The 27,818-nt window shown below is 37.6% G+C and overlaps 1 protein-coding gene across 2 annotated transcripts in view; it reads left to right on the plus strand.

The window, feature by feature from the left end:
- The window catches only part of LOC127506519 (histamine H3 receptor), a 31,824-nt gene extending 19,012 nt beyond the window's left edge, over positions 1-12,812 (plus strand). For both annotated transcript variants that reach the window (XM_051883076.1, XM_051883086.1), the window contains exon 3: positions 12,204-12,812. In XM_051883076.1, coding sequence (XP_051739036.1) covers positions 12,204-12,662 — 459 coding nt within the window. In that variant the 3' untranslated portion in view covers positions 12,663-12,812. The remainder of the gene's footprint in view (positions 1-12,203) is intronic.
- Positions 12,813-27,818: the final 15,006 nt, after the last annotated feature.

Consider the following 27,818-nt stretch of genomic DNA (forward strand, 5'->3'; position numbering starts at 1 on the left):
AGTACAACATTTTACAAATGTGCTGTGTTCAGTTTGGATGCATATCAAATCGATGGTAGGATATTAGTAATTGGGTGTGACTGATGACCTGATGAGGCAGACGTACAGTGGTGGTGGGTCTCCAGGACAGATTTGAGAAGCACTTATCTGTCATGATCATGAACATGTGGATCAGAGGAATCTTGCTTAAAATAAGATGTGCCAAACATCTCTGCACTTTGTTAGCTTTGCTGTAAAAGATTTCTATTTCAATCAAATGCTGTTCTTTTGAACTTCACAGTTTCCACAAGAATGTGTCCACTAGAACTGAACACCCTCTCTGAGGGCACACTGGGTGCTGGGATGCAGAGAAATTTTCTTGCTACGTTGCTAAGGGGAGGTAACTCTTGAACATGAGCCTTTCACCATGCCAGTGGGTCAGCATTAGGGATATCATCATCTTCCTCCTTTTCCTTTAGGATGCCAGTCATATGCTCCATAACAGGCTTCAAAGATGACAGGGTGGTGTTTGTTTCAGAACCCAGTAGATCTGTGAAGTCATTTAGAGGCCAAAGAAGTTGGCAGACCATTTCCAAAGTGTGCAAGTCAGTCTTTTGGCATTAGATGCCATGAGTTTCTGTCTGCTGCGAAGACTGCTCAACAAGCCCGCTGCTGTTCCAGAAATCTCTCAGTCATTTTGAAAGTCACTACAAAGTCAATCATCTTGTCACTATGTCATACATAAAGAGATTTCAGGAATGTTTAGCATTGCCTGATTCTTCCTCAATTCTCTCTTTCTTTTCCAACTGCGAGAGAATCCCTGTGAAAGATGCCTGCATGCTCATACAGCTGAGTCAACTGTTTGAATTTTGAGCACTTTGGCTATAGCTAAATTTAGTTTATGGCCAAAACAGCCAAGCCAAAGGGTAAACACAGGGCTTTTTCATGTTGCGATGCTAGACAAATGCTTATTTGTGATGCTCCACTCTTGCAGCATGTTTTCAAAGAATTCTAAGATGTCGTCAGCTGTGTGGTCTACTAAAAAAAAAAAAAAAAAAAAAAAAGTTTTGAGGCAAAAGGATTCCAATTCCCAGTCCGAATAGAGGAAATGCACTGTGAAGCTGGTTTTCCATGGTTCTTGAAAGGGCATCATGTCTTTGACAATGAAATATGCCACTGCATTATTCAGGTGTTTAACATGTTTAGATGTGGGTGCATAGGCGATTTGTTTTTAAATGTTTGCTGAATTGTGGGCTGAATTGCAGCTTTTGATAAGGATGGCTCTTGGCTGCTGAGTTACTGCTGCCCTAAAAAGAAGAAAAATAAAGACTGACATGTTATAATTTAACCTAAATCTGTAATTACAGTTATTTAATTTTATTTTATCTTTCCCAGACATGTTTTATCTTTTATGTTATTGATTTTATGTAAAAACATATACTACTACTGCCAAGAATAATATCAAATAATGTTTGAATGTGGGTGGAAAAGCTCAGTTGGTCATTGAGTACTACCACCAGGTTCTTTGCTGTCCTGGTTGGTGTTAGTGTTGTAGACCCCAGTTGTACAGTGATGTTGTGGGTGACTGATGTTACTGGGATTAGGAGGAGCTCTAACTTCACAAGTTTGAGCTGGAGATGACGCTGCTTTATCCAAGCAAATATATCCGAAACGCAGGCAGAGATACGAGTGGAGACATTGGGATCATCAGCTTCAAATTACAGATAGAGCTGTGTATCATCTGCATAGCAGTGGTAGGAGAAGCCCTGTGCCTTTATGATCATTCCCAGTCAAGTTGTGTAAATGCAGAAAAGAAGTGAGCATTGAACCTTGAGGCACCCCAGTGATTAGCTGATGTTACCCAGACACCCCTTCTCTCCATGAAACCTTGAAAGATCCAAAAAAGTAACGTACCTGTGATGCCCAAGTCAGAAAGGGTGGACAGGAGATTTTGGTGTTTCATAGTTGTAGGGGCCCTCACATGGGGCACCAGTTATGTAGGGGCTCTCACATGTGGCACCAAATATTTTGAATTTGAATGTCTTTATTGTCATTGCACATTTAATGTACAACGAAAATTGTTGTACAGCTCATATACATTTTTTTTTTTTTATCTTGCACAAATACATATCTTTTCTTATTTTTTAGTTTAAAAAAATAGTTTTGACCCAAGTGATTATTGCAACTTTCCTCTTAAGCCCTGAAGGCATTTTTAGAGTTGTTTTTTCTTTCTTTTTCTCAAACTCGCTCATCCATGTCTTTATGGACCTTGCTTTGTGCACTGGTGCGCAGTCATGTTGGAACAGGAAGGGGCCATCCCCAAACTGTTCCCACAAAGTTGGGAGCATGAAATTGTCCAAAATGTATTGGTATGCTGAAGCATTAAGAGTTCCTTTCACTGGAACTAAGGGATCAAGCCCAACCCCTTAAAAAACAACCCCACACCATAATCCCCCCTCCACCAAACTTTACACCTGGCACAATGCAGTCAGGCAAGTACCGTTCTCCTGGCAACCGCCAAACCCAGACTCGTCCATCGGATTGCCAGACAGAGAAGCGTGATTCGCCACTCCAGAGAACACGTCTCCACATAATCAAATTACTAAGCAACCACTGACAAGAATAACACAAAATAGATATCATTTTAAAGTTTAGAAACTCAGCTTTTTAATGCATCCAACCATTTTGAGTGCTGAGTAGTACCCAGGGATGTAGACTCTCAGGGAGCACAGGAGGATCTGGTTTTATCAGGTTACACTACTTATCATTGTTTTTGGAAGAAGATGAGGAATAAGCCTTGAATTTACCTCAGAAGAAAAACATGATGTAATGCACGGCTTGATCCAGCTGAGGATATCATTCACAGATGAGTAAGTCATTCATTCTTTTACATTACTTAAAGGATTAGTCCACTTTCAAATAAAATTTTCCTGCTAATTTACCAACCCCCATGTCATCCAAGATGTCCATGTCCTTCTTTCTTCAGTCGAAAAGAAATTAAGGTTTTTGACGAAAACATTCCATTATTCTCCTTATAGTGGACTTCAATGGACTCCAAACGGTTGAAGGTCAAAATTAGTTTCAGTGCAGCTTCAAAGGGCTTTAAATGATACCAGACGAGGAATAAGGGTCTTATCTAGCGAAACGATTGGCAATTTTCTCAAAAAAAAAAAAATACAAATGTATATGCTTTATAAACACAAATGATCGCCTTGCAAGTGCTTCCGCCATTCCGCCTTCCGTATTCTTCAAAAAGCTTTCGCTGTATGTCCTACACCTTCTCTACTCTACTTACGGAAAAAAACGGAAATGGCGCCGCATCTCTGAGAGTGCTGTACCATCAGCGAGCTGTTCAGCTACATTGGACTAATATTCTACATAATCATGGTAAAATAATCTTTGTCTCCCCAGGTGTGAATCACAACAATATTCATGGCCATTGACTCTCTCTCACACAACACAAATAGTATCTTACAAAATTTAAATCAATATATTGTTTTAGGTGAATGAGTGTTCAGTATGAGTTTTTTGGCTTTGTTTCAGTGATTTTTTTTTTTTTTTTTCTTCACTAACCATGCATAAATGTAATTTTCTCAAAAAGACAAACTTTTACATACATGCTGCTCACATATTACTGTAGCAGAGTTTGAGCTGAATACAGTGTAATCCGAGTTTAGCTATCAAAAAGTAACTGAAATAAGCACAAATGTCGGGGCATGTCAAAACATCTCCAGGGCCCAAAACCCCCTTCAGACCGCAGTGGGTTAACAATCTGGACTGGAATCTGGAACACACGCAGAAATGTATCTTGAAATAAAGGCTTGCATGCTAAGGCTTTCCCTTGTATCAAATTTGGCTGTATTTCTTCTGCTTTTCTGATCCAGAGACTCAGAACTTGGTCAATCCACTTTTGCATGGAGACTCAAGATGTGCTGTATCTGTTTGTCTTAAAGGACGAAGACTCTGGACATAGTATGTCCATAGTGTGTGCAGATCTGCAACAGTATTCATTCTTAGGGACAACCAAAATACAGACATCATATTACATTTCCCACCAGGTACAGTAATATACTTGACCACTGTTACACCACAATAAAGGATGCATATCACACAGCCCCACATGCAGCTTTGGGGCTTCATCTTTATCTTATACTGACCTACAGGCAGACATTGAAATCATTTAAACCTGTAAAAAGATGGATCTGGATTAGCTCACAGATACTGAAACATCATCATTTTCTGTGAGGATATGTGCATCCCTAGTAGGACATTTTTATCATTCAATAATAATAGACCATTGCTTATAGCAAAACTCAGCTCTAACCAACTGGCCCCCATCTTCACAAATCTGAGATTGCTGAAGCAATGCGAAGTTCCCTGCTGCTTTGAATGGTCCACTATCATTCTGGTCCTCAAAAAACAAAAAAAACAAAAATCACTGGACTTAATGACTACAGACTGCTCACTCTTATGTCTGTAGTCATGAAGCTGTTTGAAAAACTGGTGTTGGACTACCTTGCTGGATCTGCTTCAGTTCGATTACCAAGCAAATAGGTCTGTGGATGATGCTGTCAAAAAAGGACTGCATTATATCCTGCAACATCTCGACAGACTTGGGACCTATGTAAGAATCTTATTTGTGGAATTCAGTTTGACCTTCAACACATACAGACAGGATGTTGCACAGCTGGCTTTCTGGTGTGGTCACAACAACCTTGAGCTGAAGATGCTCAAAACAGTGGAGATGATAGTGGATTTCAGGAGAAAGTCCCTCGCACTCACCATCATGAACAGCACTGCAGTAGCAGTGGACTCCTTAAGGTTTATAGGCTGTACCATCTCTCAGGACCTGAAGTGGGACACTCACATAGACTCCACTGTGAAAAAGGCCCAGCAGAGGTTGTACTTTCTCCGCCAGCTGAGGAGGTTAACCTGCCACAGGAGCTGCTGACACTGTACTATTCGTCCGTCATTGAGTCTGATATTCTTATAGTACTCCTATTTAAACAAAATTAGTCAAACATTATGAGCAAATATTCGTAAACTCTTGTAAGTTACGTTAATAACAGTATTTTACCATACAGTATTTTAAGCAGTGTCATAAGATAGCCAATACTAGCCAAAATATAAAAAAAAAAAATAATATGAATGTTTGGACTGCATCATATTATAAACATTTACACTGGAGCAGATACACAAGTAAGGAACGCTTGTAAGCTACATTGAAAACTAGACAAAATATACAACCCGAATTCCAGAAAAGTTGGGACGTTTTTTTAAATTAGAATAAAATGAAAACTAAAAGACTTTCAAATCACATGAGCCAATACTTTATTCACAGTATAACATAGATAACATAACAAATGTTTAAACAGAGAAATTTTACAATTTTATGCACAAAATGAGCTCATTTCAAATTTGATGCCTGCTACAGGTCTCAAAATAGTTGGGACGGGGGCATGTTTACCATGGTGTTGTCACAGTTCATGGTTGTAGACTAGTGCAGGACGAAGGAGAATCCAATAAACAGACTTTAATGATGATATTCAGGGGAATGAGAAGTAATACAACACCATAAACACAAACGAGAACTGACAAAGACTAAGGGAGAACACAGAGAATATATACAAGTGGCAAACAAAGGGAACTTAACAAGATAATTAACAAGACACACCTGAACTGAAACTCAAATCAATCTGTAACTATGACAACAACATAATGGTGGGAAAAACAGAACAAAGGAGGTCATGTGACCAAATGAACAGAGACCAAAACAAACAGACATGTGACAGGTGTAGCATTTCCTCTTCTTGAACAGTTTGAAGACGTCTGGACATCGAGGTAATGATTTTCTGGAGTTTTGGTGTTGGAATTTGGATCCATTCTTGCCTGATATAGGTTTCCAGCTGCTGAAGAGTTTGTGGTCGTCTTTGACGTATTTTTCGTTTAATGATGCGCCAAATGTTCTCTTTAGGTGAAAGATCTGGACGACAGGCAGGCCAATTCAGCACCCGGACTCTTCTACGACAAAGCCATGCTGTTGTAATAGCTGCAGTATGTGGTTTTGCACTGTCCTGCTGAAATACACAAGGCCTTCCCTGAAATAGACGTCATCTGGAAACTTTATATACCTTTCAGCATTCTTAGTGCTTTCCAAAACATGCAAGCTGCCCATACCGTATGCACTTATGCACCCCCATACCATCAGAGATACTGGCTTTTGAACTGAACTCGCTGAAAGGTCTCCCTCCTCTTTAGCCTAGAGGATACGGCGTCCGTGATTTCCAACAAGAATGTCAAATTTGGAGTCGTCTGACCATAGAACACTTTTCCACTTTTTCCAACAGTCCATTTTAAATGTGCCTTGGCCCACAGGACAGAACGGCGCTTCTGGACCTTGTTCACATACGACTTCCTTTTTGCACAATAGAGCTTTAGTTGGCATCTGCAGATGGCACGGCGGATTGTGTTTACTGACAGTGGTTCCTGGAAGTATTCCTGGGCCCATTTAGTAATGTCATTTACACAATTATGCCGATGAGTGATGCAGTGTCGTCTGAGGGCCCGAAGACCACGGGCATCCAATAAAGGTCTTCGACCTTGTCCCTTACGCACAGAAATTTTCTCCAGTTTCTCTGAATCGTTTGATGATGTTATACACTGTAGATGATGAGATTTCGAAGCCTTTGCAATTTGACGTTGAGGAACACTGTTTTCCACAATCTTTTTACGCACTCTTTCACAGATTGGAGAGCCTCTGCCCATCTTTACTTCTGAGAGACTCTGCCTCTCTAAGACATCCCTTTTATAGCTAATCATGTTCCAGACCTAATATCAATTATCTTAATTAGTTGCTAGATGTTCTCCCAGCTGAAACTTTTCAAAATGTCTTGCTTTTTCAGCCATTTGTTGCCCCGGTGCCAACTTTTTTGAGACCTGTAGCAGGCATCAAATTAAAAATTAGCTCATTTAGTGGATACAAGTGTAAAATTTCTCTGTTTAAACATTTGTTATGTTATCTATGTTCTATTGTAAATAAAATATTGGCTCATGATTTGAAAGTCTTTTAGTTTTCATTTTATTCAAATTTAAAAAACGTCCCAACTTTTCCGTAATTCAGGTTGTAGTCTAAACATTCATATAAATATGATTTATAATATGATATAAAAATACTATATTATACACTATACAGTTTAACTATTCAGCCATCATTGAGTCTGTCCTGTGTTCATCTATCAGCCACCAAATCAAACAGAAGGCAACTACAACAGACAATCAGGACTGCTGAGAAGATTATTTGTGCCCCCCTGTCCAACATCCATGAACTTTACACCTCCAATGTGAGAAAAATGGCTAAGAAAATCACTTTGTACCCCATACACCCAGCCCACTTTCTCTTGAAACTGTTGCTCTCTGGACGGTGCTACAGAGCACTGAGTACCCGAACAGCCAGACACAAGAACAGCTTTTTCCTTTAGGCCATCTTTCACCTGAACAGTTAAAACTTCCAACAGGGTCTGTACATATAACATTACAATAATATAATTATTTTGTTTACTTATTTATTATCTACCTCTGTACATTCATTCCACTTAAATTTGCACAACTGTGTATACCACATTTGTATGCATCCATTTCGCACATAACTGTACATCCATACATAGCATATCTATATGTACGTAATTCTGTATATTGTGCATTTTATGTATGTTAATCGCTGTATTGTATTGTATTGAATTTTATTGCCTTTTTTATTATTGCGTTATATACCTTTTTATTGTTGTTATCCCTATGTATGTCTGTGCTTCTTTTTCTGCACTGGAAGCTCCTGTCACCAAGACAAATTCCTTGTCTGTGTGAACATACTTGGCATTAATGCTCATTCTGATTTGTTTACACTCACAATAAAAACAAAATGTTGTAGTCTTTGTAATATACAGAAAACAAATATACTACCATCTTGGTCTCTGTGAACTTCATTCTGGGGTGTGAAATATCTACTTTTAATATTCTACAATTCACATAAAAATTCTCAGATTATGGAATATGCATGAAAATAAAGACAAGATCAATACCATAAAAGCATCAAGTTTCATCATAAGATTCATTGACTTTCCTACGCATTTGGAAGATGGCACTCTACATAGGTAAGGAAGCTTTTCAGATGGTTCTGGACAGTGAGGAAAAGTTTACCATTTCCTCAGAAGAAGATTACAACTCTAATGACGAACAGTTGCATTTGAAGAGGGACTTGATCCAGTGGAGGATATACTTTCTGACAAGTATGTAATTTATTCTTACTTACATTACTCGCATTACAACTATTTATGCTAGCTAATTCCAAACTATATTTACAGACAGAAATGTTGGAATATGAAATCCCCTTGATACAGGTAGCTTGTAATATTTAAATGTCATTCAAAAACTAGTATTTAAAGGGTTAGTTCTCCCAAAAATGAAAATTCTGTCATTTATTACTCACACTCATTTTTTCAGAATTTTCATTTTTGGGTGAACTAACCCTTTAAATTGTATTGTGTATAATATATTATTTTTATATCTCATTATAAATCATATTTATATGAATGTTTATACTATATTTTGTCTAGTTTTCAATGTAGCTAACAGGCGTTCCTTACTTGTGTATCTACTCTGGTGTAAATGTTTATAATATGATGCAGTCTAAACATTCATATTATTATTATTTTTAATATTTTGGCTAGTTTTGGCTAGTTTATGATACTGCTTAAAATGATGTATGGTAAAATACTGTGTTATCAACGTAACTTACAAGTGTTTATGAATATGTTTTCATAATGTTTGACTAATTTTGTTTAAATAGGAGTACTATAAGAATGGCAAGCAAGCAATTTAGAAGTTTAGAGTGTTCCTGGAAATGGGAAGTGTAAGCTTCATGAGTGCTTTCTTATCAGTTGCAGAGCCCCCTCTTCTTTCTCAATATCCACACTGAGGTTTTTGAGATTGAGGAACAGCCCATACCATGCGTTGATAGCCCCCTGGCAGTGAATTATTTGTCCTTGTACGAATACGGGTATGGTTTGATGCCAAGGGTCGAATAGATGCTTGCGAGCTGTCTCTCCCCTACTTTGGCATGATCATTAACTCTTTCCCTGCCATTGACAGAATTTTTCCATTATTTATGAGACAACGCTTCTCCGCCATTGACAGAATTTTTCACTGTTATACGGTAGGGGGCGCTATCACGCATCTTCTGAAAGAGCTGACAATCTCCATATCAAAACACAGGGAAAAAAGAAGCAGAAACAAGCAATAAAAGCATTGCTTATGCACATTGCAGTCTTTGTTCAAAATTTTGCATCAACTTTAAAAAAATAAAAAATAAAAAAAACATGGGCGGGGAAAGAGTTAAAAAGACTGACTTTTTCCTTTCAGAAACCTTTTCTGCTGACATCCCAATATCGCCGTTGACTGGTTTCAGGCTGCTAAGAAACAAATGGCAGCATTTCAACAGTGTGTCCCTTGCTGGGTCCAAGGGCCGGAAGGATCAATCAGCCAGTGTGGCTGCTCGTATTCCCCCTCGTAAGGACTGGGGGCCTGGGCACCGCACGCAATCCCAGCTGTTTAAGGCAAAGTCCAGTCTGAGGACAATTGTTGCCTTTCAGGCAGCCGGGTAGAATAAAAGCCCAGTGCCAAGGTGTTCAGGTATCAAAGGCTGACACCCTTGCGAGGCTGTTCTATCAATCCCACCACCTTCAGTGATTCTTGGGAGCATATCCTTAGGTGGGGTTCCTGCCCCATCTCCGTTCAGCAATTTTGCTGGAGAAGGGTGCCCACCCCCTCTTTGGAGGGTATCAGGGCATGTTATTTTCCCCACAAGGTTGGGCACTACGCTCTCAACGGGTCTCCGATTGTAAGTGTGAATCATACTCTGAGGATATACAGGTTCATGATGTTAGCATTCAAGCTTATCTTATCTCAAACTTAATCTCAGGATTGGTTTGTCATGATAGATCTGTAAGATGCATATTTTCATACTGAACCACTGAAACCAGGAAGTTTCTCAGTTTTGCTTTTGTGGGTGAAGCATACAAATATTGAGATCTTAATTTCAGCCTAGCCTTATTGCCTCGCACCTTAACGAAGTGCATGGATGTGACTCTGTCTCCATTGTGACTCCAGGGCATCGGTTTACGGATGTTCACGGTAGCTAAAATACTGCCTCATCAATGTAGTTTGTGTTTGTAAATATATGCTGATGTGTTAATGTTTGGAATGTGCTATAATATGTATGGCCTATGGCCTATCAACAGATATATACATAGTGCATCCATACCCATCAGTTTACTTTGGACAGTATAAGCTAACGACTTTTTACAGATGTTGTTTGTTTTACAGATGTGACAAGATACCTGCTGCAAAGAGAGCCAAGGCAAACAAGCACGCAAGCTACAGGCAGTCCACTTTGTCATGGAAGATAAAGACTGATGTTGACATGGTTTCACAGACTCTGAAATTACTGCCTGCACAGGAACCTGGACCACAACTGAGGTCTGTTGACTCACATTCCCCCCTTAGTCTATTCAAATTTTTTATTTTTATTATTTTTTTTTTTTTTGTGAGAGTGCATTGCCAACTGTGTGCCACAACACCGATGCTCCGGCTGCCAGGGCTTCTGCAAACGGCTGCAAATATAAATGGAGAGATGTCAGCATCAGCTATATTGCTACATTGGGCTTCTATTCTGCATGGCCATGGTGAAGGTGAGCTCCATCAGGGACGACTACAGGGACAGAGCAGTCTTTTCTCTTTGCAACAGTTATGTCAAGAGACATAACTCAGCCAAATGCAGACAAGGAGAATGACAGAAAGAGGGGCACAGCTGAACAATGACCTGTCTGTTCAGGGTAAAACCCCTCATGGACACTATATGTCATGCTTGCAAAGATATCTGTCATCCTAGAAGAAATTTTGCTGTGGATGAAAGAATTGTGGCATGCAAAGCAAACACGGGAATGACACAGCACATGAAAGCCAAGCCAGCCAGGTGGGCTTTCAAGTTCTTCCTGCACTCTCATCAAATGGATACAGTGTGGACTTTTCGGTGTACACAGGAAAGAGCCGGGCCATGGACTGGACTGTCATTATGCTGTGATGTCTCTTTTGAACAGTAAAGTTTTAGACTCTAGGTACCATTTGTACATGAACAATTTCTACACACATTCTAAACTCCTAACAGACTTGTTTGTTATGAAGTTTGGTGCATGTGGGACTTACATGGACAGTAGGAGGGTCTTCCCACAGAATGCAAATAATTCACAGAAAAAAATCTACCAGAGGATCCATCAGGTCCAGATTCAGGATGGGCCTCTTGTGTTTGTGAAGTGGATGGATACGTGAGAGGTGTCTGTCTGTTCCACCATCCATGTTGCCTTTACAGGAGACACTGTGCAGAGGAGGGTGGAAGCAGAAGTTACACGGAGGACAATTTTTTCCCATGTCCTGCACCTGTGACTGCATACACCAACACATGTGGCGCCACTGACCTGCTAATATGCTGTTACAGTACTACGTTACCACATGAAGTGGTACAGAAAGACTTTTTGGACATTGTTGCCACCAACGCTTTCATTGTGCACTAAATGCTATATTGTAACATGACCCATAAACTGTTTTCAAGTGTGGCAAAAAGATGTGTGATTGTGTTCAAATTTGTGTGCTCAAAACTGTGCCTTTGACACTTATTATTTACATTTTGATTATATTCTGCACTATTTTGTAATTAAACTCCATACAAAACAATCTTTTAGTCTACTCACATTCTTTCTTCAGGCTGTCTCACATTATTCCATCTTGATAGGCCCATTAAGGAAGGGTCTTTGCCTACACAGGTGTGAAACTCATCATTATTCATGACCATTGACACTCCCTCACATACAACTTTTTTAACCCAAAAAGTGTCTCACAAAAGTTAAATAAATATATTGTTTTATGTGAATGAGTGGGCATGATGATTTGCATACCATTTTGTAGTAAAATCTCTAGTCTACAAAATACAGTACTCAAAAGGTTTGTGAACAAATGTTCAGTATGCGTTTTATGGCCTAGGTTCAATGTCTTAAAAAAATACTAACTACGGACAATCCTGATTTCCACAATCTTGATTAGTGCAACAAAAATGAATTTTCCTGTATTTTTTTATTATTTAAATGAAATTTTTACATTTCTTTCTTTCCTGATTTCAGGTATCTTATCGTGCCAAGCAAGGAATGATCCACTTTGCTGTGGTGAAGATAGCAGCGGTTTGGATTCTGGCCTTCCTTCTCTACGGACCAGCCATCTTATTCTGGGAGCAGCTGACAGGCAGGAGTCGCGTACCAGACGACGAGTGTTTTGCTGAGTTCTACTACACCTGGTACTTCCTGCTTTCTGCTTCAGTGGTCGAGTTTTTCTCACCTTTTTTATCCGTGGCTTTCTTCAACATCAGCATCTACCTCAGCATCCGTCAGAGGAGACTCGGCAGTAAAAAAGAATCCTGTCCTCCAAAATGCCAGGATGCTGCAGCTCTACAGGGGAAGAAGACCCGCATGAGCGTACGAATCTGCTGGAACTCACAGAAACTCAAAAAGACAAGCACTTCAGATAGCGAGAAGCGCTCGAGAGCGACGGTCTGTCAATGCGGTGTGTTCAGCGCTCACGTCTAAGGCAGGACAAGAAGATTGCTAAATCTTTGGCAATAATCGTGTGTGTTTTCGCAGTGTGCTGGGCACCGTACACTCTGTTAATGATTGTGCGAGCGGCGTGTAGAGGTGACTGTGTGGCACATCACTGGTATGAGATGACGTTCTGGCTGCTGTGGCTGAACTCAGCAATCAACCCATTCCTTTACCCTCTGTGCCACAGCAGCTTCCGTAGGGCCTTCTTCAAGATCCTGTGTCCACGGCAGAGGTCCACCATACCCCTGACAGACCATCCATCCAGCACACACAGATAGTCTGAATGATCTAAGGACACCACACATGTACTAAAGACAGTGTAAAAAGAGGATTTAAGTGCCTATACATTTAAAGGAATGTTCCTGGTTCAAAACAAGTCCGTTGACAGCATTTGTGTAGCATAAAAAAAGCCACTAGACATTAACATAATGGCCCGATTTCACAGACAGGGCTTAGCCTAAGCCAGGATTAGTCCATAGTTCAATTAGGGCATTTAAGTTGCTTTTATAAACGTACACTAGAAAAAAAAAAAAAAAAATTACTGGTGTGCATCTTGGCTCAAAACAATGGCTCTGACATATTTTAAGATCTATCAGTGCAAGCTGCTTTCAGTTAAAACAGCTCAAACATGCATTTTAGTCTAGGACTAGCTTTAAAGTGTTAGTTCATCCAAAAATGAAAAATCCAAAAATTATGTCATTTATTACTCACCCTTATGTTGTTCTACAGCCATAAGACCTTCATTCATCTTTGGAACACATATTAAGATATTTTTGTTGAAATCCGATGGCTCAGTGAGGCCTCTATTGCCAGCAATGTCACCGAACTTCTCAAGATCCAGAAAGGTACTCAAAACATATTTAAAACAGTTAATGTGAGTACAATGGTTCTACCTTAATATTATAAAGCAATGAGAATACTTTTTGTGCACCAAAAAAACAAAATAACGACTTTTTAACAATATCTAGTGATGGCCGAATTCAAAACACTGCTTTGAAGCTTTACAAATCTTTTGTTTTGAATCAGTTGTTCGGAGCGCCAAAGTCACGTGATTTCAGCACTTTGGCAGTATGATACGTGATTCAAATCACTGATTCGAAACAAAAGATTCGTAAAGCTTCGAAGCAGGGTTTTGAAATTGGCCATCACTAGATATTGATGATTTGTTTGTTTTTTTTTTTTGGTGCACAAAAATTATTCTTGTCACTTTATAATATTAAGGTAGAACCACTGTACTCACATGAACTGTTTTAAATATGTTTTGAGTACCTTTCTGGATCTTGAGAGGTTAGGTGCCATTGTTGGCAATAGAGGCCTCACTGAGCCATCAGATTTCATCAGAAATATCTTAATTTGTGTTCCGAAGGTCTTGCGGGTGTGTAATTAATGACAGAATTTTCATTTCTGGGTGAACTAACCCTTTAAGCCTTGTCTATGAAACTGGGGGAATATCTGCTAACATTAGGCTGGTGTCATTGCTTAACCTTTTTCATGAAACATATACAATTGTTCAACTTCACTGTCATACAGTGTATGGATTTGTAAACCAGGAAACTTATGCACATAACCAGAAGTTCATACACCTAGAAAAGTAGATGCACTTCAAAAAAGTATTAGGAAAATTATTTATTTAGAAGTAAAAGTACATTTTTATTTTTCATTTATTTAAAGGGGTCATGACATGGATTATTTTATTATTATTATTTTAATAAATTCCCTGAGGTTTACTTATAATGAACTATTAATAATGAACTACTAATTTTGTTTGTTTGTTTGTTTTGCACTATATATATATATATATATATATATATATAGTGTATATCTGGAAAAAAATATTATTTTCAATCCTCATTTGACCTTCTGTCTGAAATGATTTTTTAGGGGTCATCTCCTTTAAGGCTTGTCAGTAAATGTTATCACTGTTATGACTGGCTAATGTCATTGCATAGAAAACAGTGCCAATGGCCACACGCTATTGCATGCAAGTCAAACTAAATTCAGTGAGACAAATTTGATTTCTCACGTCATAACCCCTTTAAAGTGTTTTATGAAAAATATAAGCTTCACATTTTTGCTTTTAACCCTTCCAGGATGTTGGTCTGGTTTATGAATTAAAATTATATAGTGGTTGAACATTATGCTTGCTAAAGATAAAACGTAAATAATTTTGAACTGAAAACATTCCTACAATGCTGATAAATAAATGACGATAAACACATGATAATCCTTATGAAAATTAGGAGGGGAGACCAGAGATTGTAACAATAAAGTCAGTTGTAACTGCACCAGTTACTGGGATAAGCTGGAGCCATGTTGTCACAGTGTACAGTATGTAGAGTTTTTGTTCCTAGTGTCACATGTGCCAAGAATATATTTACATTGTGTATTTATATTTATATTTACATTAGCACCGATACTTTTAGAATTTAATGATAGAAGTTATATATTAGCATTTCAAGTAAAGTTTTCATTGCATAAATGAAAAACTGGTTAGGTGTTGCAGATGTCTAAATGTATTAGTTGCACAATGGTAAAAGTGTTTTGAGATCATAAAATAGTATTTTGTAAGGAATGGCATGAAAATAAGTCTTTATTAATCATAATCTGCCCCTGTAATTGTAATCTCTGAAAAGAAATAGTTGTTGGTGTTTTACTGCCACTAGTGTTCATTTCATCAAATCGCAGTGAATGGTATGTGTACGTATGTTTTTGGAGGTCTGCAAAAATGTAGTTAGAGTTATGTTTTTAAAATGAGCCTACTAAGTTGTTATTTTACCATATAGGCAGATCTGTGCTATGGAAAAAAATCAACATGAGGGATAACATAATAGGTTTAGGATAGTTTTGGTCTGTACTATTTAACTTTTTTGAAAAACGTGTCTGATGTTTTATACACCCTTAATTTAATCAAGCTGTGAGCTCTTTAATAAGTGGCTCACTCATTTCATCATTTTGATTCATATGTGATTGACAGTGATGATGTCTGAGTGGGTGAGTTGTTTACTTTGTAATTAGTCACTCCATTTCTTGCCGTATGACCCACTCAAGATTTGTGCAATGATTGCGAGCATGAGAAGTGGGCTGTAGGCATGAACACATTGACAAGGTAATCAGCCCATCAGAGTGATAGAGACTTTCAACTGTATCTCAATGTTCTACTCTTACATTCGCATCACGCTATATGAGCACAAGGGCCTGATAAGGAGAGAAAGTCACATGGAGGCCTAATCTGGCACAGTTGCCTGAAAAGGTCACATAATGAGATTTCAAATCTAGAACATACCTAACATACCCCACCCCCTTAAAAAGAAAAACAATAAATGCTGACATTGTCTTCCATTATGTGCAACATACACATCTCAGAAATGTTTTAGTATTTCATAATTCTTTAAAGCTTGTGCAGCACACTCTATGGGCACCAAATGCCTCTTTCATTTACCCCTACTAGTATTACAAACTACACTGCTGCCATAAATGCTTGAAGTCTGCTTATTAGCTTATTTAACTTATTTAAAGCAGTAGGGTTAAATTCTTAAACAGATTAAGCTGGGTATTGTATTGTATCAGGTATTGTAGAGTTGTGCAGTTTGCGCAGTAATTAAATCTGTTTTCTTATTGTTCTCATTTTTTTTTAGTATTATAATTATTTCATGAAAAGTTGTATTTTACCTTTTTCAACATTTTTACACACATACACATTCATTTAAAATCAAGTATTCAGTTTTTACAATATTAGCATTTGTATTTTGCATTATTTGTATATTATAAGCAAATGTATTTCACATTATGCATTATGAGCTCTTAGTGTAATAAGTGTTTTTCTTTCAGATGGTGACAAATTTTTAATCTATGATTTAAATTATAAATAGAGCTATTGTTCTGCTAGGAATTATTTAGAAATTAATCCACATTTAATATGTTTTTGAGGGATCATGAAAGTCTGTAAAATATGAACAAACTTGTATAGTAATTTTGATTTTGTGGTTAAGACTAAATTGTATACACAATCAGAAATTGGACATACATATTTATTAGGCTATTACTATTTCCACATTTCAAAATAATACTAAAGTCATCAAACTATGAAATATGAACTGTGACACACAAATGGGAATATATGGTGGAAAATGTTACACAAATCAAAACCTTTTTGCCTTTTTAGAGCTCTGTACACTTTTTTCTCGAGTTCTCATTGGCCACTTTTCTTTCAGTATCCATTCCAACGAATCAGTGGTTCGGAGCATTATCAAACTGCCAAAGCCACGCCCCCCAGTGGTGAACCATTAAAATTTCGAAACACTTATGATGTAAGGAAGCCTCGTTTACTGAAATCACGTGGCTTTGGCAGTTTGATACAAGCTCCGAACCACTGATTCGAAACAAAAGATTCAAGCAGTGATTTGAAATCGCCCATCACTATATTGTTGAATAAAATCGTTATTTGTTTTTTTGGCGCACAAAAAGTATTCTCGTCGCTTCATAACATTAAGGTTGACCAACTGTAGTCACATGGACTTTTTTTTAAATACATCTTTAGTAGCTTTTTGGGCATTGAAAGTGTTAATTGTCTTGCTGGCAATGCAGGCATCACTGAGCCATCGGATTTTATGAAAAATATCTTAATTTGTGTTCCGAAGATGAACGAAGGTCTTACGGGTGTGGAACGTCATGAGGGTGAGTAATTAATGACAACATTTTCATTTTTGGGTGAACTAACCCTTTAATCCTGTATACAGGCAGACAGACAGATCGATCTTCTGTTGAGCTTGTTGTGCTGACTGAATTTGTCCATTAGATGTCACTGTTGATCTTTCTCTTGAACATCAGTAAACATCATGCAATCTAATTTTGGGGTTTAACAGTATAACTCCAGCCCTTCACATTGTTTTCTTTTTAATTATTATTCTTATTATTCTTATTATTATTTTATGTGACTCAAAATCAATGAATTTAGTTTTTAACTTATATTTGAATCCATACAATTTATAGTTTGCATTCAGCACATTGATTTAATTGGGGCCCAGCTTACTCCAGTAGAACATCTGCTCATCTATATGAATATAATAAATTATGGTCAGATATAATTATCATCAGATATATACAGATGTCTCTGACATCTTTTTTTAACAATGCAGGAATTTATTTAGTAAGGATTTACTTTAATCTCTGAATGTTTTGAACTCAAAACTATCAGATTAATTCCAAGCCTACAGGTTATGTGAAGCATTTGATTGATTTACATTTAGTATGATAAATTAGTAAAGTTTTTCTATGATATGATATGCTTCTAATGACACTTGACAATATCGATTGCTTCCATAATCCATAATCCAAGTTCAATGAAAAGGTTTGTAAATTGTAATCCATTTTAAAATGTTTGTAATGCAGTGGCTGTACAAATATGTTTGCAATATGAATAGGAAAGGAAAAAAATAATATCTAAATGTGAAAAAGGAAAATAAATTGTGATTTTAAAGGCGAAAAAAAATGTTTTTAATGTTTTTATTTTAGTGCCAAAAAGATGGCATAGTAATTTAATAATCTTGCATCCAAATCCATATTACACAGAAATGCTTTTTAAATTATACTCTAAGTCTGATATTTTGAGTTTGTCATGGGATAGACTTCTACTGAAAGGGAGGGCTCTGAACGATTCATTTTAAGCCTATTTATTTTTTATTCGCTTTGCACTGTTTTTAGGAGTAATGTTCATTCATTCAGTAATTGTACAAAACTCCAAAACACACTTATATCACCACTAGTCATTCTTTCAAATCCTGATCTCTTGCTTTCATTTGGTTTAATCACCAAAACAAAACAGTATAATCTTTTTCCAATTTAGTACTTTTATCAATCAGTTGTTTGAGTAGCCAACAATGCAAGAAATCACCCAATGTTTCAAATCACCCTTGTTGCTGAATTAAAGATGTTACAGTATTACAGACTACAGTTGACACATTATAAAATAGACTTACATTACTTAACTTATTTAACTGACTAACATCTGTAATGTCTGTAATATTATTAACTATATATCGCCAACAGTCTCCCTTCTTCTGATGCATCCCTAATAAAACTGATGTTTACAGTCATTGATTGTGTCCTCTCTTTTGTTCTCTATCCTGCTCTTTGTTAACATATTTTAAAATCTGAACTAGAAGAGATGCAAATGAAGTTTGATTGTAATAGCATCATGAAAGGCAGTTACTGTGCATAAATGTTTATATAAACGAAATATTATCTCTTATAAAAAGTGCACTTTTGCTGATCTGTTATCAGATTAGTATTAAGAGTTAGTACTAAGAATTTACCACTTGCTTGTGAAAATAGTACCAAAGCAATTAAAAAAAAAAAAAAAAAAACTAATGTGGATACAGTGTTTCACTGTAATCTTTGAGTCTTCTCTAATGCCATTGCGTTAGTGGGTCCCTGAGGAATGTCACAACAAGAAGTGATAATGACATGAAACATACAGACAGAAAAATGTGACATGCTTACATAACATATCCCATAAATATCTCTGACAAGACACAAGATTCAGATCTCCATTTTAATGACATGAGAGTTTAGAAAGATGCTGCTCCATTTTGTTCTGTATTTAATTAAGTTTCCTTTTCTTTCTTCAAAAGAAAAGCAGAATAAAAGACAAATATCAAGGATAATAACAAACATAATGGAATGGCTGATCAGGAGTGTTGTTTGTTATGAACAATATGCTGTTTTAACAATAAACTGCTTATCATTAACTAAACTGAGCATTTGGGGACTTAGATGGATGAGCTGCTTGTAGATGAAAAGAAAAAAAGGTCTCTGCAAAACAATAAAACAATATAATAGAATGCCTTGAACCCAATCATACAAGTCAAGAAAATGTTAGTATTAGGATACAGTATATACCAAGTTCTGTCATAAAACTCTAGATGGCGCTGGGTCCTTAATGCAACCTGATGACTTTTACATCTTTTACTACATGACACAAGCTGATTGGTTCCTTTCGCATCTTTAGCCAATGAGCATGCTGCTAAACATTTAAATAGATACGATAACTTAAACGCTGCTGCTTATAAGCTTAGTAATTTACTCCAATTTCGAATGCAAGACGGTAAAACATGACACTTGGTTTTAGAAATTTTATATGTTTGCTAGTTTAGAAATAAAAGGCTGACAAACACAATAATCCAGGAGTAAAAGAATGTTCACTTATCTAGATGTTTAATTTCAGAGAAACTCTTAAAGCGCGCTGCAAACTGCTATAGCGAACGCTATATGACAACAGCAGCAAGCAAGCAGTTTATGTGGTTGATGTGAAAATAACGTGTTGTGGATTTAAGAGCACTTAAAGTGAATTAGGCATTCATGCACATATTCACTTTAAACCGGGGATAATTATATTTGATCAAAACATCCAACAATGCTTTCAATATTTCTTTCAATAAAGGGCAATGGGTCTCATTCACTAAGCATGTGTAGCTACACACAAATTTGTGCGTCAAATCTTTGTATGAACATTTTCATGAACAATGATTCACCAAAAACGTTCATACTAAAATGTATTCGAAATTTATGCAAAAATTAGAAACAACTAAAACCATAGGCTATGTATGCAAAAACTACTTATACTGTGTGGCCTTATAATCATGTTAAAAGGTTATATCTAATCTAATCACGACTAGTCTATAATTAACCTATGTTATATTATATAAAATTACACAATAAATTAATAAATAATAAAATTTAACAATCTTACATAAATTCCATCATATACTGGAAAGCGTTAGCTTCAGCTGTGAGGTTTCTCTGAATAAAGCAGCAGATATACGAGTATGTACAGCTGGCTAATCAGAGGTCTGTAATCTGGGTCTGTGTTTATTGTGTTTGAACTGATTTTGAGAATGGTACACTTGGCATTGCTCGAGGATTTGGTGAGAGCACATCTGCAGAGAGCGACAAAAGGCTGTAATGGAAAGGTTGTGTGGAAAGCACTTATATGGAGATGTTTTGGGCGTGTTTTTTGTAAACGACTAACCTTGTGTATGTGGCCGCTCATTTAGAATACTCCAAATTCACTAACATTAGAACAAGATTAAGAACAAATTCATGTGCGTACACTAACAAGAAACTCTGATTTGCAAATTAGTAAGTAATAGTGCTCAGTTGAATGAGGTAGTTCACTATTATCTAATCAATAACTACTATTTTTTCATACCTCCTAGAGAACTATTAAGAACTACTGGCAGTTCTAAGACGTATTGGCAGTAGCAAGTTTCTGTACTTGCTGTGCAGCAGCAATAATCTACAACAACAGCAATAATCAACAGCGGCAGCAATATCAGCAGCAGCAGCAGTGTAGCAGATCTATTCTGCCAAGACCAAATACACTGTCATATCAATTACCATGCTAAATGTCTTTTATTTTGAAATTATGTTCTTTGGCATTGTCTTCTCTGTGTTCAGGCAAAGACACACCCTTTTTCTTTTCTAATCATGGCTGTGTTTGAAATCACCCCTTATACAGTGGACTATTTGAGGGGACAACCATTTGTAGTAGTGTATAAAACCACAGAGGACATTTGAGTGACTCATTACAAGTGTACAACTAATGTACACACAACGACTATTGAATACCCCTTTTACTAATTGAATGTCAAAATACATTAACATGGATCAACTCTGATCAACTTTTTTGATCAACTCTTATCAAGTGCTGAGTAGTCCTTCTAAACAAGTCCTTCTAAAAAGGTGTTCTGCCCACCACTTAGCTACAAAAAAAAAAATTAATAATCATATTTTTCAAAACTACTGCCTTGATCAACACAAAAGGGGTGTCATTTGAAAGCTTAGAGTCTGAACTTTACAATGAATGTAGCCAATTTGATACCTCCTAAGTAGTGCTGAGTTATTTTCTAATAAAAATAAATGCTTTCATAATTTCTGAAATACTTTTTTGTAATATGTACTGCAATGTGTCAAAAACATCATACAGCTCAGATAGTCATGTGTCATATGCCATTTGAAAGGTCTCACCGAGTAGAATACAACAAGCATTATTGTTTTGGGCTTTGACTAAACTTAAGCGAGTTTTTGTACATGAAGCCCTGCAAGACCCGTATGTAAATAATATACAGATGCTGAATTTATGCCACGTTTTTGCTCGTAACTTCACAAAACATGCTCTGTGGCTTGTGGAAAATGGCACATCGTTATTTACAGCAGATTCTCACGATTAAATTGAGTCCAAAATCAACATAATCCAATGCATCAATTATGAGATATTCCTCACAGAGTTACGACACATAAAACCCCACGGGCGCTAACAAAAAACAAATATGTAGATTTCACGTGGCATTTTTGCTCATAATATCATGAAATATGCACAGATCGTAGAAAAACAAAAAGGCTACCTTGGTTCCAAATGCTGTAACTTTTGATTACTTTATGCTATAACCACAAAATTCCAGATGCAGCTCACATGTAGGGGAACTTCACCAAAAAAAGATTTGTCGTCCTACCTTATATCCTTCCTGAGTTATTGCATGTCAAATAAGAAAGATATGTAAAATTATAATTAAAAAATGACTTTTTTTGTATTTTATCACCAGTTTCTCAGCATGAGAATGTCCAAATGTAATATTTTTTTCTGAAAATTTCAAAAGTTTTCTATTAAACGATACCTACCTTTTGACTCTCCATGCTATCATTTTGGAGTATGAGTCTTTACTTTTTTGTATGTCACTTAGAAAAAAACAACTTTAAAAATTAAAGGGTTAAACAAGATTGGCTTCCAGAAGACAGATTCTATCTGCAGGGTGATTGAAATGTCCTGCTTGAGTTTTTATTTCCACAGTACGAATGAGTTCATCATCGCCCCGATAGACCAGCCTGGTCTCATTGTTAATACGTAGATATTAATACGTAACTTTCAAAGACACAAAACGTACATTTTTGTATGTTTAGAAAGGTGCTAAAACGTACAATATTGACGTAATTATGGCACTAAAACGTAAAAATACTTACGTTTTTACAGCGAAAAAACGTAAAATATTTACGTATCTTTCATGTCATAAAGATATATGTATAATTTCCATTTTATCGTTTTGTAGATACATGTAAGATCCCTAAACCCCATCCCGAACCTAAACCTACCCATTTTATACAGAATGTTAAAAGAATAAAACATAATGGGCAGAAATGTGTAGGAAAATGACAATTTTAGTAAAAATATAACATTAAAACGATATTTTGAGCCACTAATCCTACACCTACCCCTAAACCTATCCATAACCATTTCTTTAAACTACCTACTGTTATAAATAAAAGAATGACAGACAAACAAGCGTAATCATAATAATTTATTTTTTGCGAAAATGTCAAAAGTGGTAAAAAGTAAGTAGTTCAAATGATGATGAGTTCCAGTCACAGTCCTCTCTGGCGGCAATAGTTTTTTATAGGGTACAGAGCAGAATTTAACTTATTAATCCATGAAAATATGATAAATTCGGCTACTCTCCGTGAAGGCGTGCACTCATTTCAAACGTCAATCCACTGAAACACGGCATGTCGCAATCTGTGACGAAGCAGGTGAGAACCAATGAGCGTTCGATATCAGTGCCGTAAACCATGTCGTAACGCTTCCCGAGGGTGGCGCTACTTTCAAATTTGAATCATAACGAGCGCGAGCTTTGACTTTGACGGTCGCTTTTGCTGAGAATGAAGATGAAGATTGATGGATAAAGGGCTGAATTTGGATCTGTTCCTTACAAACATATGGATTCTAAAGATTTGGAGTACAGTGAACAAATAAAATGGATGTGATTTGTGAATTTATGTTGTGCTTTGGTGTACCTTATGGTTGTATTGTCAGTCGCTGCATAGAAGAAAACGCCTTCTGTGTCTCACAGCAAACAAACTAAATATTACAAAATGGTTAAACAATTACAGAAATTTTATTCATAAGGTTTCAAATTGTAGTCTTGTTTAACATTATGTAATCCTCCGAAACGAGCAGCACAAGTCACGAACAGAAATGTTATTTCATATTATGAGTAAACTGCTTTCAATAAATTTGACTAAAAACATCGTTAAATCATTCAAACCACGATTTTAATATTAATACATCGGAATTCATATACATTCACACTTTACGTTATATGGTTTACGTTTTTTTTGCTGTTAATACGTAAGTATTTTTACGTTTTAGTGCTATAAATACGTCAGTGTTGTACGTTTTTGTGTGTATGAAAACGTAAGTAAATGTACGTGTGGTAGAACCACAATTTACGTAAAAATACACACATTTTCTCATGAGATCACGTTGGATAGACGCAGTGTCAGGGTTAGGTTCAAACAAGGAGAGGAGAGGATCTATTTACAAGCAGTTAGTTCATAAATGGAAATAAAACAAACAAACTAGGAAGTGCAGGAGCACAGGAACGTATGAGCAAGGAAAACCAGAACAGACAACAAACAACCGAAATGGAGTGCTAAACAGACTAGGCATGACATAATGCCCCTTCTTGGTAGATGCCTCCTTGTACCATAAACACAAACTACACCATAATGGTGGGAGGAGCTGAAGAGGTGATCAGGTGGTGGAAAGGAGTGCCACAATCCTCAAGAGGAAGAGTCCATGGGGGAGCTGACAGAGGAAGAGACAACAGGGGAACCGACGGAGGAAGAGACCAGCGGAGTGGACTGCCCAGATAGAGTCAGAGGGATGATGAACCATGGCAGAGCCTTCAGAGTCTCTGCCTCTGTCTTCAGAGGGGACTGAAGACAGAGGCAGAGTCAGGGAGACTGAGGGCCAAGACAGAGCCAGAGGCCTGGAGAACCAGGATGATGCCGCTGTGCCGGAGGGCCATGTTGGAGCCAGGGAAGCCGAGGACCAAGGCGGAGCTGGGGGCTAGAAAGACAGAGGTGGAGCCAGAGGGAGTGAAAACAACGGTTAGGCGAAAGGGATGGTGGAGCTGAAAGACTGAAGGGACCAGGTGTAGCTGCAGGCCAGGAAGTCTGCAGCGAATCCAGGGGGACAACAACCTAAGGTGGAGCCAGATGGATGGAAGAACATGGTGCAGCTGATGAGTCAAAGGGTTCTGGGCTTGTGGAGACGATGAATCATGGAAGCTGGGCAAAACCAGCGGAGATGACATGATGGAGCTAGGAAGATGGGTGGAGCCAGAGAAGAAAATGGAGCTAGGAGGCTGGGTGCGACCAACAAAGCAGGAAGAAGTTTGAGGGTGGACACAAGGGTGGGAGACAACCCGGAAACAGACAGGGCAGCTGACATGATGAGGATTGGGGATTCAATCTCTGTGGTCGTGATGGCCTCTGTGGCTGACACCAGACACAAAGAACCAAACTCAACATACTAGTAAGTGATCAAACCTAATGGCCAATGGCAGCACGGTGTGTTTTCATGCAAAATCTTGTTTTGTAAAAGCTCCTGGAGGCAAAGCTGGACCAGAACAAAGCAGCAGATTATTAGGCATAAGTGGTTGATAATCTTATGGGTTGTTAGAGATTTTAGTTATTGGTCTGCCATTAACAATAGCTTCCACACAGCAAGAGTACTACCAAATCCTCATCATCTGGAGATTGTTGTAACAGGACAGTGTTAAATACTGAGCAAATGGTGCAAATTGGTCACTCCCACAAACAAAATGTCTAGAACCATTAATGATCATTGCTGTTGAACTAAAGTACAGTACTATACTGTCCATCCAGAAGAAAATCTTATAGGGTGATAGGAATTTCCAAATGACGTTTGACATGCTGATCCAGCTCTGTGGCAACAACAGTTGCCTATAGTTCCAGTCATGGAATACTACTTGTCTTGATAGGTGCAAATTCGGCCTTTGACAGTACCAGCCTACAAGTAATACAGTTTTTAAAACGTGACACCATAGGCCAACTCTGAAGCATCGGAAAAATGGGTGAAGCTGGATTATTGATCAACTTCCAGTTGATGGCCTAAGACATCTTGGTATGGTTATTGCGGACAGCAAAATTAAATCATTCCAGCTGTACTGGTATGTGCTCAGGTATCTCTCTACCCCAATCAAGCTTAAGTCTGCATAACTTGAAAAACTGCTTTGGTCTTATGAACTCATGCAACTACTTGGCCCAGTATTCAACAGGTATTGACTTTAATTCTTTAGAATTTCTAGCCACATTCTAGCCACAGCTTCAAACCTCCCATGATGAGCAACTTGCTAAGTTCAGAATCAAGTGTAATGGTAGCATATTTAGTTGGTACAGACTTCAGACAGTCATCCACATAAAAGTGCGGCTTTACTGTCTCCACAACCTTCTCAGAGAAATTTCCATGATTATCTTCGGAAACTCATTGTAAAGCAAAGTTCACAGTACTGGGGCTCCAAAGAGGTGGACTATCATGCAATAGAGTTTAGGTGGATTGTCAGGGTCATTGTTGGCATTTTAAGGTGATGGATTCTTCTCTGAACTTAAGAAGAACTGCCAGTAGTTTGTTAGTGAGGTCTGGACCTTGTTAAATACATAATTTAATGAAGTACCCTTGTACCAAGCAGCACAATCAAAAACAATCCAAATTTTGTTGGTCCACATTCATTATGTGGATGCAGCACTGGGTGATAAGGCAGGTACCATACATATCCATCATCTCTGCTGACATCAATAACTTTCTCATCATAATGCTTTTGCAGGGTGTCACTCATATTGTACCTACATTTCTCATAAGTGTGGCCACTGATACATGCTAAAAGTGTTTCCAAAGATGGGATCTGCTCTTTTTGCAGCTTTTGCTTCAACCATACAGAAACATCCCAAACATAGCAATACATGAAGAAAATAAGAAAATACAGGCACAAGACAGTGTCTCCATAGACACAAACACCACCACACATGGATCATAAGTAATGATTGCACCTTTCAGCAGAGTGTTTGCTATCACAGTCATTACTCCCTTGACAATGTCGCCATCCAATAATGATTTGTGTGTGTGTGTGTGTGTTTATTTTGTCAAAAAAAAACAAAAAAAAAAAAAACCCTAATATTAAAGGGGTCATGAATTGAGAAATAACATTTTCCTTGAGCTTTTGACATATAACCGGTCATCATACTACAAGAATATACTGTAAGATTTCAGAACTGAAAGCTTCCTTGTTAGTCCAAAAACAGCTTTTATTTAAACCAAGCCCAGATTATGGCTCGTTGTGGAATGTGCCTATTTATTACGTCATAGATAGGTGAAAGACTGCCTCTGCAGAAGAAGATTAACGTCTACTTCTACATTGTTACCACTGTAGCCCACTGATTTGCGCATGACAAGTAGTAGGTAAATAACAGACGTGATGCTAATAACACTGGATTGAACAACTAAGCAATAAACTTGCCTTTGAAGAGTGCAAAATGTTGTGCAGTTCCATTGGCTGTGGAGGTGAAGATGACGACTCCCATGATTCCACACTCTTTCACAGGATCATCAAGCTACAACGTTTTTGGTGTTTGAATAAGAGACCTCTGTGGTAAAACGTATCTACTGTGTATTTAAGCACAAGCATGTTACAGGTACTTTAGATAAGCTTCAAGCATGTTGCTAACTTTAACACAATATGTTGGCAATATAATCGGATAGCACAAAGAAACAAGCATGTTTTCAATACCAAATGAACTTTTTTTGCATAAGATAGTCTCCTCAAGTTCATGCTGATGAAGTGAATTAGAGTGACCAACAGAACTTCTCATAATATCTCCCAAGGGTAGCATGTACAGGGTGAAAAGCAATGGTCCTAGTACTCAGCCTTGCGGTACTCCATACTGAACTTGTGATCAATATGACAAATATGACAAATTGGTAATGGTCAGATAAGTATGATTTGAACCATGCCAATGCAATTCCACTAATGCCATTGCAATTTTCGAGTCTATTCAAAAGAACGTTGTGGTTGATATAACCATGATCAGATGATAAGAGGTGCTGGAGGAAACTCTAATCCAGGGTTCGCCAGCTGGGGAACTCTCATGGAGAGCAAAAGGGCACCTAGAGGGGAATGGCGCTGCAAGCGAGACACCTAGCCGCTGCTTACCTGTTTGTACCCAACATGGTATTAGGTGTTGCCCAGTCCGCAGCCCAGCAGATGTCAGCTGGTGAGGTGCCATGCACCAGAG

This window comes from Ctenopharyngodon idella, chromosome 2, assembly GCF_019924925.1.
Source record: "Ctenopharyngodon idella isolate HZGC_01 chromosome 2, HZGC01, whole genome shotgun sequence".
Lineage (NCBI taxonomy): Eukaryota > Metazoa > Chordata > Actinopteri > Cypriniformes > Xenocyprididae > Ctenopharyngodon > Ctenopharyngodon idella.